The sequence below is a fragment of the Pleuronectes platessa genome, chromosome 17, assembly GCF_947347685.1.
Source record: "Pleuronectes platessa chromosome 17, fPlePla1.1, whole genome shotgun sequence".
NCBI lineage: Eukaryota > Metazoa > Chordata > Actinopteri > Pleuronectiformes > Pleuronectidae > Pleuronectes > Pleuronectes platessa.
Window position 1 is genome coordinate 21,449,507 of NC_070642.1, and position 16,361 is coordinate 21,465,867.

Below are 16,361 nucleotides of genomic sequence, written 5' to 3' on the forward strand. Positions count from 1 at the left end.
ACTGAATCTCAAACCTTGAATGAAAAGGAGCAGAAAGAAGAACAGTGTTGAATAATATGCACCAGACATAAAATATACATCTGCTCTATGAGTTTCTGACGAGTTCTGAGCTTCTTACACCAGATGTTGAGGAATGACTCCAAACTGTTTTGGCCCAGATGTGATCCAGATGTTGAACGTCCAGCGTGTAAGACTCAGGTGAAAAGGATCTATTGGCAGATATTTAATATACAATATTCCTAGTGATGTTCTCACTACTGTGTTTTATTTAAATTGTACAATGTGTTATATCTAAATCTTTACCCTAGAATGAGCACTTTGTATTTAAATACTTTATATTTAAATACTTTATATTTAAATACTTTATATTTAAATACTTTACATCAGGAGAAGTGCCCTGACACATACCAAATACTTCTACCAAGTTTTCAGGTAGTTCATCTGTTTTTTGCATAATCAAGCAAACTAACATACAAACGAATGCAGATGAAAACACAATAACATATATACGTATAGAAGACTGAAAATTACGAGTGTGAGCAATTTGTTGTTGATCATTTTAATAATAAATATGATTAAACATATGACTGTAGGTTCTTGTAATGCAAAGAAAAAGATTAAACCTTAAATCAGAATCAGTTTTATTTGCCATGGACAAGTTCACACACCTGGAATTTGACTCTTGTGTTGTTGTGCTCAGTGTACTTACACAAACAGACACACAATTAACAGCAGACTACCAGAAGAAGAACTATGAATGTCTTTTATATTCAGTTTCCATGGCACAACCCGAGAAAGCTACTGTAGCGCCCTCTACAGGCGGGACTGAGAGTTCATAATCAGAGTGAAGTGATCCCAGCTGCTGAGACGTGACCAGGTTTCATGTCAGGAAACATCTCTGCTCCTCAGGTTCTCTGCTCCTGAAACGATGCTGTGTTGCTCCATGTGGCTCCTGCTCCTCCTCTGCGTCTCCACAGGTACACAACCAGACCTTAAAGCAGAGATTCATCTGAGTGATGATGATAATTAACTCTTTCTCTTCATGTAGCTGCTGGAGTCCCGGTGAATCCGCCTCAGGCTGGTGCTGCTCCTGCTGCCACAGGTGAGGGCTCTTTGGATATTGGCTGAGACAGACAGAGAAGTTCAGAAGGAAGTAATAATAAAAATAAAGTATAATAAAAACCAGTAAATTCATGAATTCCAAACTTCCCCCAAAAAAGTACAAACATATGTTTAGCCGGAATTAAAAGAAGTCAGCGTCTCGGACATGATAAACCTGCCGTTCCCTTTGTTTTCAGCCTGGATTCTATTGGATTTATTCTATTTAATGTTTTATATTTGTCCCTCTGTTCACTGTGCGATGACCAAGACATTGAATTGTATGAGAGAATTCTTCTTCCCTCCTTTGCTCAGGTAATGTGACGGTCAGTCCGACGCTCGATGTGCAGCAGCCAAATACTTCACTGACTTTACAAGGTACATGTTCAGTATTTACAGCATTTACATAAGTCATTTTCATTTTAAAAGATATTACCTGATTGTTTTTACTGGATTTCTCTTTCAGTCGACGCTCTTCCTCTAAATAATACCCACAATGCAACTCATCCAACACCAGGTTCGTCCTCATTGGGATTTTAAAGATTTATTAAAATTTTATATTTTTGAATTTCAGTAACGTTTAAATCTCCAGGTGGTGGGAACGTTTCCATCGAGCTTGGGTCGCCGCAGAGAGACGACCCGGAAACTTTAGAGGGTAACATTTAAATTATTACTGATAAATATACAGAAAAAAACAAAAGTTTGAATATAGAATGCGTGTTTTCACCTGATATTTGAACCCTCACAGAGCTTCAAGAAGACCTGATTGTCCAAGAAGGAGACATTCTGATGCCGGTAAGATGAACAGAGAAGTTTCTATTCACACGGCTGCAGGAGAGATGCAGCTTCAACTGTGAATTTTGAACTAGGAAGAAATATGATATCTGCAACAAATGGCAAAATGACATGAAGAGTTACAGCATGGAAGTGTTCAGACTGTGGTTTTGTCACAGGAGGTCAGGAACGCTGTGTCTAGCCTGTGGCCGGACGCCATCGTCCCTTACGCCCTCAGTCGGGACCTGGGTGAGCTGTTGTGGTTCAAGCTCACGTCTCATTATGTAAAGACCACTGTGTGTCTGTGTGTGTAGTGAAGGTTTGTGTGTTTTCAGCTGATCGAGAGTCAGACATGGACGCTGCCTTCGCAATGATCTCAAGCGTTACATGTATTCGCTTCAAAAAACACGACAATGAATTTAACTACCTGAACATCATGAAAGGAAAAGGGTGAGAAGAAATGCAAATTAACGACACAAATGATTTAGTTTTCATAATTAACAAAATTAAGTAAGAAGACTTGAAGGACTTGAACCCTTAGAGAGTCAAATAAGCAGCAAGGCCACAAACCTTAAACCAGTGGAATGTGGTTCTGGTATTTTTATAAACCACTGTTGGACGTGAGGGAGAACCTGTCTCCTCTTTGTCTCCTCCAGCTGTGCGTCCTTCGTGGGCTGTCAGGGAGGAGCCCAGTCGCTGTATTATGGTCTGTCCTGCAGAGTGGGGAACCTTTGCCACGAGCTGCTCCACGCACTGGGATTATATCACGAGCACACCCGCGACGACCGGGACCAGTACGTCAGCGTGCAGTGGCAGAGAATCGAACAGGGTAAAGGCCTCAGAGGACACACAGATCAGATTCATGTTTGTATGTTGTGTTATACTTTGGTTTGTGTGACTTCAGAAGACCGAGGCATGATTCATATTTCTGATTTTCAAGGGAAACAAAATAACTTCAAGGTGAAACATGGGGACACTCAGAATCTGCCGTACGACGTGGACTCCATCATGCACTACGGATTGTGAGTCCTCTCTCCAGTCGTGTCCATAAGCTTATGATTCATATCCGACTCTGATCATTCAGCCCTGGGACTCCACTTCACTTATTCTTCTGTCATCGCAGGTATTTCTTCAGTCAGGACGGGGGTCCCACTTTACTGCCAAATAAGGGGGGGGAGCAGATGGGTCAGAGGACGCATCTCACCCAGCTGGACATCCAGAGAATCAACTCACTCTACCACTGTGGTAACAAACCTCTCATTGTTTGTTTGTGTTACCCTGCTAACAAACCAATGAACAGGCGCGGGGGGGGGGGGGGGACTACAGCCTTTCACAATACTAAAACACGTTTCTTCTTTCAGACGAGCGGATGAAACCACACTGAGCGGGTTCGCTGCTGGTTTGGGCCTCGAGATTTAATAAAAATCATATTTATGAACAAAGAAGATCCTGTTGTGTGTGTTTGTTCTTTGTTCTTCATCTGAAAGGTCTCATCCAGAGGAGACGTGCACCGAGTGTCTGCTCCTAAAGCCTCTGATCGTTTTAACTCCAGTAACATGATGTGCACGATTTTAATCAAATCCTTGAAATCTGACCTGAAGACGAACTCCTGAGGGTGACGGAGCTGCTGATCTCACTCAGACCATCTACAGTGTGTGTGTCTGTCTGTGTGTACTGTGTGTGAGTGTCTGGTTAGGTCTGTGGGAGGAGCCTGTAAACAAACACTTGAGGCAAAGTGATCTTAGAGGAAAGACTCTTATTCTCTGGCACAGTCATTGGACACAGAAAATCAGACCATGACCTGATGTGCACTCAGCATCTACAAGGTAAGACATTTATATCTAATGTGTGTAACTATTATTCACATTTATCTGCACTTTAAATATTTCAGTATTTGTCCCATAAATACATTTTAAGTCTCAAAAGAGAAAAGCCTGAATTACAAATCCTACTTATTCTGAAACCAGCATTTCAATAGATTTTAACACTGTATAATTTTCTTACTTGACCATTTTGATGTTGAATACAACTTGACTTATTTTGTTGACGTTCAGAACAGAGGATGTCTCGCCTTGTTTTTTATTACTGGAATGGTTTAGGAAATAAAGACGATTCAAAGTCCTGCAGCTGATCCATGTGTTTAATTCTCTGCTCTGTCTGAAGTGGACGATGGTGCATGGCGGCGGCCCTCGTGTTCCGACTGCACGACAAAGCTCCGGAGCTGCTGAGAGACGTTCTCCTCGAGCGGGGGTGGGAAGAATATGATGGAGGCGAGCGGGAGGAGGAAGACTGGAACCTCTACTGGAGGAGCTCGGCCTTCCACAGCTCCCAGTACCACAGCCTGCTGCCGTGGCAGCGACTCAACCACCATCCCAAAACTGTTGGCATCACACGCAAGGTGAGCAAACGCATGGACTCTTAATGAAAGATAATGTTATCAATCTTTTTACATGCACTTTAAAGGTGATGTGACTCAAAACTGAGGCCAAATCCTCTTGATGGCCCCCTGGTGGCTTGCTGCTGTATTGGCCTTACCTGTTATTTTGGTGAAGCTCGAATCAGGAAGCAGGATCCAAGCTGGAGAATCTGAATCGGTGTCATGACGTCACTTACATCGTTGAGTCCCCTCAAATTTATCGTTGGTCCAAATCGTACCATAATCGACTCTGCTCTTCTTTGGGTTCTTTACGAAACACGTGACAAGTGTGAAGCCGATAAGATGAACTGTTCTCGAGACTAAGAGACTTGAGATGAGATTTGTGGAACTATTAGATCAGATTTATACCTGACATTAGAAATAAATTTTGGATTAGGACAAATACATGTTTAACAGAATGTTCCAAATGATGGAACATGGCTTGTCTCTCTTTGGTAGGACTGCTTGGCACGGAACCTGAGGAGAATGAGAGCCTCCTGTGGTTCGACGCTCTACGACTTCAGTCCCTCCAGCTTCATCCTCCCCAACGACTACACCCGCTTCCTGGCTGAATACGACAAACTGCATCTGACCAGAGGAGCGTCGCTCTACTGGATCTGTAAACCCGTGGATCTCTCCAGAGGCCGAGGCATCTTCCTCTTCCAGGATATCAAAGACCTGGTGTACGACTGCTCCGTCATCGTGCAGCGCTACGTCAGCGACCCTCTGCTGATCTCCGGCTACAAGTTCGACCTGAGGATCTACGTGTGCGTGAAGAGCTTCCATCCACTGACTGTCTACATCCACCAGGAGGGGCTGGTGCGCTTCGCCACGGAGAAGTTCAGCCTGTCGTCCCTGGGGAACCTGTTCGCTCACCTCACCAACTCCAGCATCAACAAGCTCGGCCCTTTCTACAGAGCCGAGAAGGAGAGCGTGGGCCGGGGGTGCAAGTGGACCATGAGCAAGTTCAGGCACTTCCTCCGCAGCCAAGACGTGGACGAGCTTCCTCTGTGGCAGAGGATCAGCAACATCGTGACGCTGACCCTCCTCAGCATCGCTCCCTCCGTCCCCTCCTGTCCCAACTGCCTGGAGCTCTTCGGCTTCGACATCCTGGTGGACGTCGGGTTGAAGCCCTGGCTGCTGGAGGTCAACTGCAGCCCGGCGCTGACCCTGGACTGCCCCGCGGATGTCTCCGTGAAGAGAGGACTGATCAGTGATCTGATTGACCTGATGAACTACACGTCCACCGATGGCCTAAGAGACGGAGCGTTTCAGAAACAGAAGCACAAGCGGTCTTGTTTCCGTCGGCCCTCGTATGATCCCAGGTCCTCACAAACCCAGACACTTCCTCTGCTAAAAACTGTCCCACAGTCTAAAGGGACGAACCCAGGACGACGTGCTCTTGTGGCGGACCAGTCGAGACGCCTTCCCCCAGTTAACCCCACCACAGCGTGTGCAGCCGGGGTCAGAATAATCAACTCCACAGCCAGAAAAACCCACAGGGACCAGACGCTCAACCTGATCCTGGGCTCACATTCAAGGACAAACAGACACACACGTCCAGGAGAGACGGACGTTTCCCAGAAGACACCCGAGATCCGACAGAGGGGGCCGGGATTCAAACCATCTGCCGTGGCCTGGAAGCTCCCCAACATTTACAGGTGATTTACTTTGTTTGTTCCATGGACTGTAGATAAAGACAGGTCCCTAAATGTGAAGCCAGACCTCTTGACCTCCCCCTGGTGGCTGGTTGCAGTAAAGGTCACAAACATCGCCTCCTCCATGTTAATGGATGGAGTAGTTTTAGGTTGTTGTTGTTATCACACTGCTGTTTGTTCATGTGTCTGAGTGAAAGTTGAGCAGCAGCAGCAGCTTCAAGTCAAAAGGTCCAACCCGTCTCAGAGTGTAATGTTGTGATTGTTTCGCAGTGGGAGTCGCGTCCCAGTAACGGCTCCTCTGGTGGAAACCACTGCATCGACTGGACGAGGTGTTCCTCCAGTCAGAGTCGGAGACTTCATCCGGACGTTCCCGTTTAACGCAGCCACGCTGAAAGCCTCCCGACACAAACTGAACGTTAAGGTTGTCGTACAGGAGCTTCACAAGCTGACGGGTCAGCTGACCTCAGGTCAGTGCGACGAGGCAGAGGGGACGAAGGCTGGTGAAGAAGACTTTGATTCTCTGCTCTGGGGCCCGAAGGATCCTCCGTCTCTCAGACGATGTTTCAAACCAACTTAAAGAGACCGGAGCTAAACAGTGTTTCAGAGGCTGAAGAGAAGAAAGTGATGTGTTCACTGAACTTTAGAGCATTTAAACCTTTTACAGTAATAACACAAATTAAAAGTTGACAACCTGAATATGTGCAGAAAATAAAACAAACAGATGAAGAAACCTGATTTTATTTTCTATTGTCTTATCGTAGAAGCAAACACTGATTTGAGCCTTTATACTTTTTTATTTTATTTTAAAAATGATCAAAAGAATATTTACTTTATATTCTGTATTTTATTTTGCAGCTGTAATTTCATTTTTTTATCCTTATGAGTTTCGTGGAAAGTGGTTTAACACATTTTTTGCAGTGTTTACAACAGCACAAAGAAAATAATTCATAATTTTATTGAATCCTTGTCATAACATTTTGTAGGTTGTGTTTAGTTCAGTTAGTAGAAACTTTCAACATTTATATTTGTGGAGTTTTAAGCCATTTCATTCATTTCAGTGACGGACTCAGATTTCGCTCATGGAGACTTGACCGTGCTACATTCATAAGTTCATCACTTATTCAGATGAAAGTGCTGCCACATGATCTGGATCAGGAGAAACAAAAGTGTGACACAAAAGAACGTGACAAACATTTAAAAAGAATATCTCCTGCCCATGTGAACACAAACAGTTATTGAGATTGTGTGACTCTGTTCTTCTCTCGCACTCGTCCTGATGTGTACTGGGTTTGCTGGCGTCCGTCGGGGTAGATGGTCCGAACCGTCCCGTCAGGATACTGTCTCCTCTTGAACTGAGGAGTGTGGACGTCTCTTTCACCACCGGGGAAATCAATCATCTTCTCCCCGGACCTGGAAGATATTCATAATAATAATCATACTTTATATGGCACATTAAAAAACACGGTCATCTTCAGTTTTCTGGGACAGTCAGGAGACGTCTTGTCAAAAGCCTCTAAAGACCCTCTGTCTGACCTGCTGACCCGATCAGTGGACGATGTGAAGCTCTGTCCCTGTGTGACCTCTAACTGTTATGTATCCATGAGGACACCTGTTGGCCGCCTCAATGGACGCTCCTCCTCCGGCTGCTCCTCCTCCGGCTGCTCCTCCTCCGGCTGCACTGACTCTGACCCTGCAGACACTCTGAAGCTCGTCCTCACGGGAATCAGACTCACGGTGAAACGAGAACGATGGTCCCGTCGCTGAAGATCGTCCTCTCGCTGCCGTCGGGCTCCAAAGACTTGATGGTCTCGTCTGGAAACACGATCTCTCTCCTCCCTCCGGGGTGTCGCTTCTCTGTTCACACAAAGAGACACACAACCAAAGGGTGAATGGAAATATTCAAAACTTTATTTTGGATAATAAACATTTGGTCTCCAAATTCCTTATTGGTCAGACGTCCATATTGTTTTAAATATGTAATAATATAGTCCCCTGATAGATGTAGCTTCACCATCCGGTCTCTTACCGATCTGCTGGTTGGGGAAGTGAAGTATCTCCAGACCACTCGGGTGGGTGGTGTGTGTAATCTGTGCACCGGCATAATAATACACCTGTAACACACACACACACACGTGTTCGATCAACACAAAGCACCCAAACACACTCAGAGGAGTCAAACACAGGCGGAGATCTCACCACTTTCCCGTCTTCTAAAATGTGTCTCATGTCTCCGTTGATGAATGAGACGGTTTTTGTCTTCTGGGCAGAGACGTTCCTCCTCGTCAGCAGGAGGCGTCTGTCCCACAGGCGAAGCTCCGTCTGAGCAGAGAGACAAACGTCCACATGGAGGTTTAAAGATCTGTGAACACACACTTTCTTTTATCTCCTGCAGGTAGAATGATGGATTATCTATCATCACTGGTTTGTACTGCAGTGCTACGATGTGGGATTTAATCTAAGGATCAATAAAATATACATATTTATCTATTTATCTGTTTATAATCGTCTATGAAGAATGAAAAAAAAAATGCATTCTCTTATAGATCTTTGATTTTTATTTTGACTATTGACATACTACCTAAAAAAAAATCACAGTAAAAAAACTTTAGATATTCTATTTGTTTTTATATTCACAGATGCACAACTTTTTTTACTTAGAATTTGATTTCATTTAACATTTAAGAGCATTAACCTATGGAATAATCCTGCAAAATATATAATATTTAGTCAAATGTTATATTTAGTCAAAGTAAGTTTATGTATTTCACTCCTTATTTAGGAAAACATGTAAAATATACAGTGAATTTATAGTAAATAACTCCTGTTTGAGCTGTGAAGGTGAAATCAGGCTCGGGCAGCGTATCGACTTTCACTGCATGAACGTGTAATGAGGTCAAGTCTGTTCTCTGACACCGTCTCTTGTTCCTGCTCATGAATTATTGCCGGGAAGCTTAAAGGCCACTTAACAGAGTTTTTACACATGTTTGACTCATTTGATGCCTGAAAGATTTAAACAGTAAAGTGACACAACTGTAGAATAGAAACAAGCGTTAAGAGAAAACAGTTAAAACAAGTAAAAGTTATTGTTTCTTCACAGGCAAACTATCTGAAAATACAACAAAATATTCTCACTTCAATAGAGAGAGAGAGAGAGAGAGAGAGAGAGAGGTGATGGCCAGTAGAGGGCAGCACAGCTTCTTTCATTCACTCATTTTGTATTAAAAAGTTTGAAACGGACATCTTATTTATTAATGAATCTTTTCTGTATTGATCACTGACTTGCTTCATAGAGACATTTGTAGATTGTTCCAACTTGATGTCAAATTAAATTTAATGTTTATTCTTTCACATCCAAGAGATGTAATGATTCCACATCACTGGCAGCTGTGCTATGAATATTCACTGTATATTTAATATTTTTATTCTGAGTGTTTCAGGTCCTTTAATAAGACGACTGACTCTATAATTGACTCTTTGATGTGTTGAGACCTCGGTTCTATACTGAAACACCTCGGGTGCAGTGGAGCCTGTTGCCTTATAAGGTCTTAGTTTCAGGGTTTAGATCGAGCTCCTGATGAAACGTCTGCAACACACACACCTCCTCATCAACAGGTGGAATCCGTCCAGCTGAAATGAGCCATCACAGGACGTTACATGAAAACTTCAAAGAGATACGTAAGAGCAGCGAAGGAGGTGAAAATGAAGATGTTGTCGCTCGAGGCCCAAAGTGTGAGTGTGTTTCACGAGCAGGCGTTATCTCTGCAGCCTGTCCAGGAAATTCCTCTGCTCACAGAGATAAAGAACCAATGTGTCGAGCAGCTCGTCCGTCCTCTCAGTGTGAGACACAGGCCTCGTCCACACTGCAGCTGACGTGTCCATCCACACAACCTTCATCTTTACAAATACCTTCACATGAAAACAGAACCATATTCAGACCGAGGCGTGAGAACCAGAGAGCAGCCGGTACAGAGCAGCCGGAACAGAGCAGCTACTGTTGTTGCTGTTTTGCATTTATTTGTTTAAGCCGCAGCTTTTCTGGTTCAGGAAGCAGAGGATCATGGGTGATGTAAAGATTTCTTTTTCTTATGAAAAGTCGCACAACAAATCGCACAACAAAGCCTCTAAATGAACGTAACAGGCCGCAGGCTCTGGTGTCGAGGGTGTAACTCATGCAAATGAAACCATGCAGCTGCACATATGGTTTAAACCACAATGTAACCGAGCAGGTTTTGTGGTATTAAGAGTTTTGTTCCATGCATCGACTTCAGGACGTTAAACACACAACAAGCTGGAGACACTGGAGTCTGCTCGAATGTTCGATGGAGTGAAACGAACCAGGATCCAGGATCAGGTTCATAACTATAAAAGATTGAAATGGAAGATGAGTTGACAGGCTGATAAGATTCAGTGTCGATATCGAACCTGTGTGAGTTCCTCCTGGTGCGCAGTGCATCGCCCGGCCAGCAGACAGCGCTGCAGAGCGAGTGTCAGTCTCTTCCTCAGCTCGGAGTTTTCCCTGATCAGCTCCTGGAGGTGGCGTCGAACTACAGACCAATCACCCCCCCTCTGCTGACACTGAGGGGCCTCCATCTGCTGGCTGAGGGCCTGCACACACACACAAACACACACACACACACAGTCAGGACACGACACTGGGAACAATGTGTGTGATTCATGTGGGACTTTAACTGATGATTTACAGAATTGCCCCATAAAGTGTTTTTCCACGCTTCACCCCCGATGACCAATAAGCTTCCAGATCATTTGAGTCAAAATTAAAGTGACAGATTTAGGCGTGTCTTCCCGAAACTGTCCAAGTGAGTTACTGAACGATGTGATTAAACAATAACCTCCATTAGTCTGTAGCTTTGTGAAACTGATAAACACCTGGGCGGATAACAAAGCTAAGAACAAAACCATTTTCTCCTTTTACTGGGAACCACTAAGAAGCTTTGAGGGGAACCCACAGCGTTACTTCATCGTCCTGTACAGAAACCGGTATTTAACCGGATCCATCACCTGTTCCACCAGGTTTTCTGACAGGCACTTTCCGAGCAGCTGTGACAGGTAGATGAACACACCGGGGGGGGAAGAGGCTGAAACTTGTCCGGGTTCTTTCCGAAGAAGAAGAAAAACACAACTAATGACACGTCCGTGAGAATATCTGTAAAATCTGCTTTCATCAGAGAATTACAGGGAATAACACTCAGAGGTGAGAACGCATCATCACTTGAGCAATAAAACAATATCTGTAACCATCACAATATAACTAAGGTTCATTGTATACAATAAATACACTATTTACATGAGTATTTTGTTGTTTTTCAAGTTTTTGTAATTTTCTGCTCCCCAAGAAGAAGAAATCAAAACCTTCACTCGAGAGCAAAAATCCTTCTTTAGAAATATTAATATATAAAACATTTCAGTCGATATCGTGATAATTATCGATATCGACTGATATGAAAATGTTTGTTATGATATAATTTGTGGTAATTTCACCCCATCACAGCCCCCTCGTCTAAATAAACATTGACAAAGATTATGTTTATATATTAGATTATTCAAAGGACATTTTATATCCTCAGATTGTGTACTTAAATGTTGTTTACTTATATGTTGTGTGCTTATATGTTGTGTACTTACACATTAAGTTATACCTCCACTTAAATGTTGGAGAAACAGCATTTCAGTCCCGTCTGTGTCCAGTAGTGAGAGGAAAGTTGATATATTTTTAGTTTCACAGTCACTTCAGACTCTAAATAATTTTATTATCACAATTTATTGTTGCAGCGCTGCCATTAAAGAGCTTGTTCTCGACTAAACGCCAGTGACAGTTAAACAGTGGGCGGTTTTAATGGCTTCAGGGAAAACTGGAGGAAATACAGGACAGTAAATAACTATCCAGAGTCTGGCCCTGACTCAGGAAAGTGTGACTCAGCAGCTCCACGAGGGGTCGGTTCACCTGGAGAAGACTAAGAGGAGCGATGGAAACGAGTTGTGAAACAGAAACCATGAGGTCATGAGAAATCTCTCTTTGTTGTTGAGCAACGCTGCTGAAAAGCTGCGGCGGCCAAATCCAACCAAAACCCCCTGAAACTCCCGATGGGTTCAACCTGGGAGACAATGAGCCGGGTCTGGATCACATGTCTGAGGATTTACGATGAAGACACAATGACGAGGCTCGTTTATGATGCTTATACGTACGAAAAGCGATCGAAACGTTACGATGTTTCTAACAATGAATAAGGCAACTAGTTAGTTAGTTAATTAATTAGTTGGTTCATCTTCTCCCTCCCTTTAGGGGCATCAACGATCTGCCTGTCTCTCAGCCGGTCCCGGGCTACGTGTCGGGCGTCTCCACGTGTCAGAACCGACTCCTCCAGCTCTCTTGCTCTCTTGTTGTTCTTGGGGCCAACCCTGTTTGCTTTCTCCAGGTGCCGTCCATCTTTCTGCTGCATTCCACAGTTCACTGACCTCCTGTTCGGAAAAAAGTGCAGTGGAACGCCACTCAAGAATTCCAACTGGTGAAGATTCATCCACAGAGGGCCCATCTTCGTTCTTTCAAATCAATGCTGAGGACTTCACGGCCATGGCCTTTTATTAAATCACTATTTCAACTCTTTTATTCCTTTTTAAATCTTTTATTCCTTTTTAAATGCTTTTTTTGTATTGTGTAATGTTGCTTTCACAATTTGTCATGAGGCCTTTTGTGTTTTACTGAGGATCGTGTCCGATTGGAGCCCCGTGTGTGAAGAACCTCCCACCGGACACTGACCTGGACGTCCCTCAGCAGGTTGTTGGGTCCGTGTCCATCCCTCGTGACCTCTCCTCTGGTTCCTCCTGTGCAGCCTCTCTCCACTGGTTCTCTGCAGACAGACATGGTGACTACTGCAGAACCATTAGGAATAATAAAGCCTGAACAAACAGAGGGAACAGGAGTGAGAACTAAATCCCTCCTGAAAGTGAAAAAGCCGCAGGGATGTCCTCTTCTCATGTCTCCTTTGTTCGTTTAGCAGAAGTTACACAACAGCTTCTCAAACGGATTCAAGCGAAACTTTCTCTCTTATGAGTCAGAATTCTGGAGCAGATCCAGGATTTTTCACTTTCTTCAACGTTGTGAGATTGAGAGAGGACGTTTTCCAACATGTTCCTCGATTACTCAAGAGGAGAATTAAACGTTTGTGATGAGAAAAACTCGTTTAGTGAACTAATGTCCCTGAGTGAGTGAAAGCTGCTGCAGAGATCCGGACCTTGTGAGTTTAAATGTGGTTTCATGTTTTGTATGTAAAAAGACGTGTGAGCTGGAGAAACAAGATAATCACCCAGAGAGATAAAAACCTGCCCACCTACTTCCTGCAGAAGGCACAGCTGCTCAGATTCAGCTTATCACTGATCACTTCACACATGATTCACTAAAGATTGTTCTTACCTGTGAAAGTCCCACAATGTTTGTGCCGCCATTGTTTTATCTGCATCATCGAGTTCCATCTCTGGTTTCTGCGTCTTCTGAACCGCTGGAAATTAAAATATAAGTGACAGAGATCTTAAAGAAGATCCACATGAAGGGAAACACCAGCACAGCCTCCATGTTGGAAAGATGAGGTGACGTCACTGGTTCACCACAGAGACAGGATTAATTCAGATTAACATCGTGAGGTATGAGCTCTACTGAGTGACACTCTAGTTGTAGATATAAGGCAGTGCATCATAACATCATAACATGCAACATTCATATGTAATAACATTTACTCTATGTAAGTATTTACATATAAATGTTTAGTTTTTCATCATTGAGATTGATGTATACTAACTAGCATCTGGAATAAAAGAGCCGACTGGGATAAAAAGTCATTGATTTTTCATTTACAATTTTCAAAGAAACAGCTTTATATATAATGCAGGTATGAGGAGGGGGGGGGGGGTAAGGGGGGGAGCTAGGGGTAAGGGGGGAGGTAAGGGGGGAGGTAAGGGGGGGGGGGGGTAAGGGGTAAGGGAGAGGGGCATTCAGGATGAAGGGATGGTTGTGGGAGAGGAAGGATGAGAGAGATTAGGACTAGCTCCGGATTTAAAAGGTAAAACAGGGGAACCACTTGCTCCTCTTCACACTTCCCCCCTCCTCCTTCTTCTCCTTCTTCTCCTTCTTCTCTCTCTCCAACTGCTCTTTCTTTTCCTGCTTATTTGTTTCTTTCTTCTCCTTATTTTCTCTCTTCTTCAGTTCTTTCCTCTCCTTCTTCTCCTTCTTCTCCTGCTTCTCTTTCTCCATTTGTTCTTTCTTTTCCTGCTTATTCGTTTCTTTCTTCTCTTTCTTTTCTCTCTTCTTCAGTTCTTCACTCTCCTTCTTCTTCTTCTTCTCTCTCTCCATTTGTTCTTTCTTCTCCTTCCTCTCTCTCTCCAGTTGTTCTTTCTTCTCTTGTTTCTCAGTTTTGACCTTCACATTGTCCCAGTCGGTCTTAGAGGTGAGGTTCTGAAAAGACAGAGACACAACATAAGTGTCAACATTTTCTTGCTCAAAGTCTAAACATGAAAAAACTTACGATCCATATCATTAGGATCTAAAATGATCTGATGTAACGTACCTGAAGCTCCATGTTCTTCAGCATCTGGGACTGTACCGCCTTCGCCTCCTCTAAAAACCACTTCTCTGTCTTCCTGAGCTTGTTTAACAGATCCTGTCTCTGCTTGAAGCTGGCCTCCTCCTCCAGGGCACTGCACCTCAGCTTCTCCTCGTAGTTCTCCTGCAGAGCTGCAAATTTCTCCTTCCATTCATTATCTACTTTCTGGTTCTCCAACTGCTGGAGATGAAGAGCAGTGGTCAGGGAGATGTTTTCTTCCACTTTCTGTTTCATTGTCATCTTCATAACTGCAAGATCCTTCTCCAACTCTTCCTCTCTGACCCTCTGCTCCTTCAGAGCAGCGTTCTCGGCTGCTAGCTCCTGGTTCTTCCTCCTCGCGTCCAGGAGGGCTCGGTGGAGGGTCTGCAGGATTCTGGTGACACCGTTCACCTTGGGCCGGGCAGCATCATCACATTTCATCTGTCCATGTGACTGAAAGACACAAATATACACAACACGTAAAACACAGTCCCATCCTAGCTTCAGATATATTCAAAGAGACAGAGCTGATTGAATTTTAGTAATTTACACACGTCTGATTTTAGAGTCTTTAAAGCTACTGTAAGGTAAAAGAAATAAAAGACAGTTATGTTTTGAAGAGGTTTAAAACTAAAATCAGTTTAACCTGAAGTTTCTCTTGATTAAAACCAAACTTACCTCATCTCCTGAGCAGATGATGGTCTCCACGTCCAATGAACTCAGTTCATCCATCGTAATATAGTAGTTTTGAAGAAGTGATGGTTCTCTATCTCGGTTTAAGGACTTTTTTCATGAGAAGATTCCCGTGTAGCTGTCGTCTACGATAATCGTGGAGTCTGATTCTGCTGAGATTGTTTCTCCTTTATATGCAAGTCATTTGGCTTTGATCTGGAGTTTAGAGGTGTAATCAAAGTATCAAAGTATCCAAGTATCCAAGTATCCAAGTATGAAAGTATCAAAGGACTGTTGTTTGAATTATGGGACCTGGACTAAAACATCAAAGCACAAACTGTTTGAAGTGCATTGATCTGACTTTGAATTGAAAAATATAAAAAAATAAAATCACCCAGCATGGCTCCTATTATGAAATCACTTCAAGAGTTTTACACAATATTATACTATAGAATATTATTTCTCTATATAAATTCAACAAACGAGCACACAAACACGACCCCCCACCCCTCCCGCTCCCCGTCTTAATATTATCTATATATCAAAAATTAAATGTAATAAAAGAGATGCAGAATATAGTCGAGGGCTTCATGTGACAAATATACATTTAGGATGTATTTAATTATTTTCTAAATAAAAAAAAAAATTGTCGTATAAATGTTGGGTATATTTCTGAATACAGGTGGTACCACATGACATCAGACTTTATACAATATAAAAGACAGGTCAATAATAATCATAATAATAACAATACAAATTAAAATTTGTACTCTTTCTAGGCCACGCCCATTGAAAATTCCTCCAGAATACGTAAATGTTCATCACTTTCTAATTTTCTCAATTTTTTTTTTAAAATTCGAGTTTTTTAAAGCCTCAAAAAGGAAATTTGCCTGAAAATTAATAATAATAACCCTTACAATTTCAATAGGGCCTCACTGTCTGTCAGTGCTTGGGCCCTAACTACATTGAAATAGAACTGTTAAATAAACAATATGTTAAAATTACCAAGAGTAATGTTTTGCTGCTGAAGAACTGGACCAGATCCAGGGCTCAGGTCCTGGATCTGTTTCTGTGGTAACATCCCTCCGTCCTCATCCTCACTGGGAGCGTCGCTGGTCATACCATCATCTGAGCAGTTTAACTGGGAATCCT

The 16,361-nt window shown here is 43.1% G+C and overlaps 4 protein-coding genes across 4 annotated transcripts; 2 read left to right on the forward strand and 2 right to left on the reverse strand.

Moving 5' to 3' along the window:
- The first annotated feature begins 928 nt into the window (after window positions 1–928).
- On the forward strand, window positions 929–3,317 carry LOC128459859 (zinc metalloproteinase nas-14). Its single transcript, XM_053444785.1, has 10 exons — window positions 929–977; window positions 1,049–1,102; window positions 1,691–1,753; window positions 1,847–1,893; window positions 2,052–2,121; window positions 2,208–2,322; window positions 2,529–2,701; window positions 2,813–2,894; window positions 2,996–3,117; window positions 3,234–3,317. The coding sequence occupies exons 1-10, from the start codon at window positions 929–931 to the stop codon at window positions 3,254–3,256; spliced, it is 798 nt and encodes a 265-aa protein (XP_053300760.1). The 3' UTR covers window positions 3,257–3,317.
- A 731-nt stretch (window positions 3,318–4,048) lies between these two features.
- On the forward strand, window positions 4,049–6,640 carry ttll2 (tubulin tyrosine ligase-like family, member 2). Its single transcript, XM_053445726.1, has 3 exons — window positions 4,049–4,270; window positions 4,748–5,949; window positions 6,217–6,640. The coding sequence occupies exons 1-3, from the start codon at window positions 4,049–4,051 to the stop codon at window positions 6,521–6,523; spliced, it is 1,731 nt and encodes a 576-aa protein (XP_053301701.1). The 3' UTR covers window positions 6,524–6,640.
- Window positions 6,641–6,833: 193 nt separating this feature from the next.
- Window positions 6,834–13,786, reverse strand: si:ch211-140l13.3 (centromere protein J). The gene is made up of 7 exons (XM_053444786.1): window positions 13,376–13,786; window positions 12,722–12,812; window positions 10,369–10,551; window positions 8,143–8,265; window positions 7,973–8,057; window positions 7,680–7,800; window positions 6,834–7,356 (listed from the first exon to the last, which is right to left on the reverse strand). Exons 1-7 carry the CDS (start codon window positions 13,432–13,434, stop codon window positions 7,179–7,181), a joined length of 840 nt encoding a protein of 279 aa, XP_053300761.1. The 5' UTR covers window positions 13,435–13,786; the 3' UTR covers window positions 6,834–7,178.
- A 139-nt stretch (window positions 13,787–13,925) lies between these two features.
- On the reverse strand, window positions 13,926–15,269 carry LOC128459861 (DNA ligase 1). Its single transcript, XM_053444787.1, has 3 exons — window positions 15,216–15,269; window positions 14,523–14,990; window positions 13,926–14,410 (listed from the first exon to the last, which is right to left on the reverse strand). Exons 1-3 carry the CDS (start codon window positions 15,267–15,269, stop codon window positions 14,012–14,014), a joined length of 921 nt encoding a protein of 306 aa, XP_053300762.1. The 3' UTR covers window positions 13,926–14,011.
- Window positions 15,270–16,361: the final 1,092 nt, after the last annotated feature.

What these genes read in the sequence shown, in the direction of transcription:
- LOC128459859 (XM_053444785.1), top strand. Translation starts at nt 929, where the DNA reads ATGCTGTGTTGCTCCATGTGGCTCCTGCTCCTCCTCTGCGTCTCCACA. An exon ending in TGCTGCTCCTGCTGCCACAG is followed by an intron (nt 1,103 to 1,690) that starts GTGAGGGCTCTT and finishes TTAAATCTCCAG; the next exon opens with GTGGTGGGAACGTTTCCATC. An exon ending in AAGGAGACATTCTGATGCCG is followed by an intron (nt 1,894 to 2,051) that starts GTAAGATGAACA and finishes GTTTTGTCACAG; the next exon opens with GAGGTCAGGAACGCTGTGTC.
- ttll2 (XM_053445726.1), top strand. Translation starts at nt 4,049, where the DNA reads ATGGCGGCGGCCCTCGTGTTCCGACTGCACGACAAAGCTCCGGAGCTG. An exon ending in CTGTTGGCATCACACGCAAG is followed by an intron (nt 4,271 to 4,747) that starts GTGAGCAAACGC and finishes TCTCTTTGGTAG; the next exon opens with GACTGCTTGGCACGGAACCT. An exon ending in AAGCTCCCCAACATTTACAG is followed by an intron (nt 5,950 to 6,216) that starts GTGATTTACTTT and finishes ATTGTTTCGCAG; the next exon opens with TGGGAGTCGCGTCCCAGTAA.
- LOC128459861 (XM_053444787.1), bottom strand. Translation starts at nt 15,269, where the DNA reads ATGGATGAACTGAGTTCATTGGACGTGGAGACCATCATCTGCTCAGGA. An exon ending in TCATCTGCTCAGGAGATGAG is followed by an intron (nt 14,991 to 15,215) that starts GTAAGTTTGGTT and finishes TGTGTCTTTCAG; the next exon opens with TCACATGGACAGATGAAATG. An exon ending in TGAAGAACATGGAGCTTCAG is followed by an intron (nt 14,411 to 14,522) that starts GTACGTTACATC and finishes CTGTCTTTTCAG; the next exon opens with AACCTCACCTCTAAGACCGA.
- si:ch211-140l13.3 (XM_053444786.1), bottom strand. Translation starts at nt 13,434, where the DNA reads ATGGAACTCGATGATGCAGATAAAACAATGGCGGCACAAACATTGTGG. An exon ending in ACATTGTGGGACTTTCACAG is followed by an intron (nt 12,813 to 13,375) that starts GTAAGAACAATC and finishes GTCTGTCTGCAG; the next exon opens with AGAACCAGTGGAGAGAGGCT. An exon ending in ACCTGCTGAGGGACGTCCAG is followed by an intron (nt 10,552 to 12,721) that starts GTCAGTGTCCGG and finishes GTGTGTGTGCAG; the next exon opens with GCCCTCAGCCAGCAGATGGA.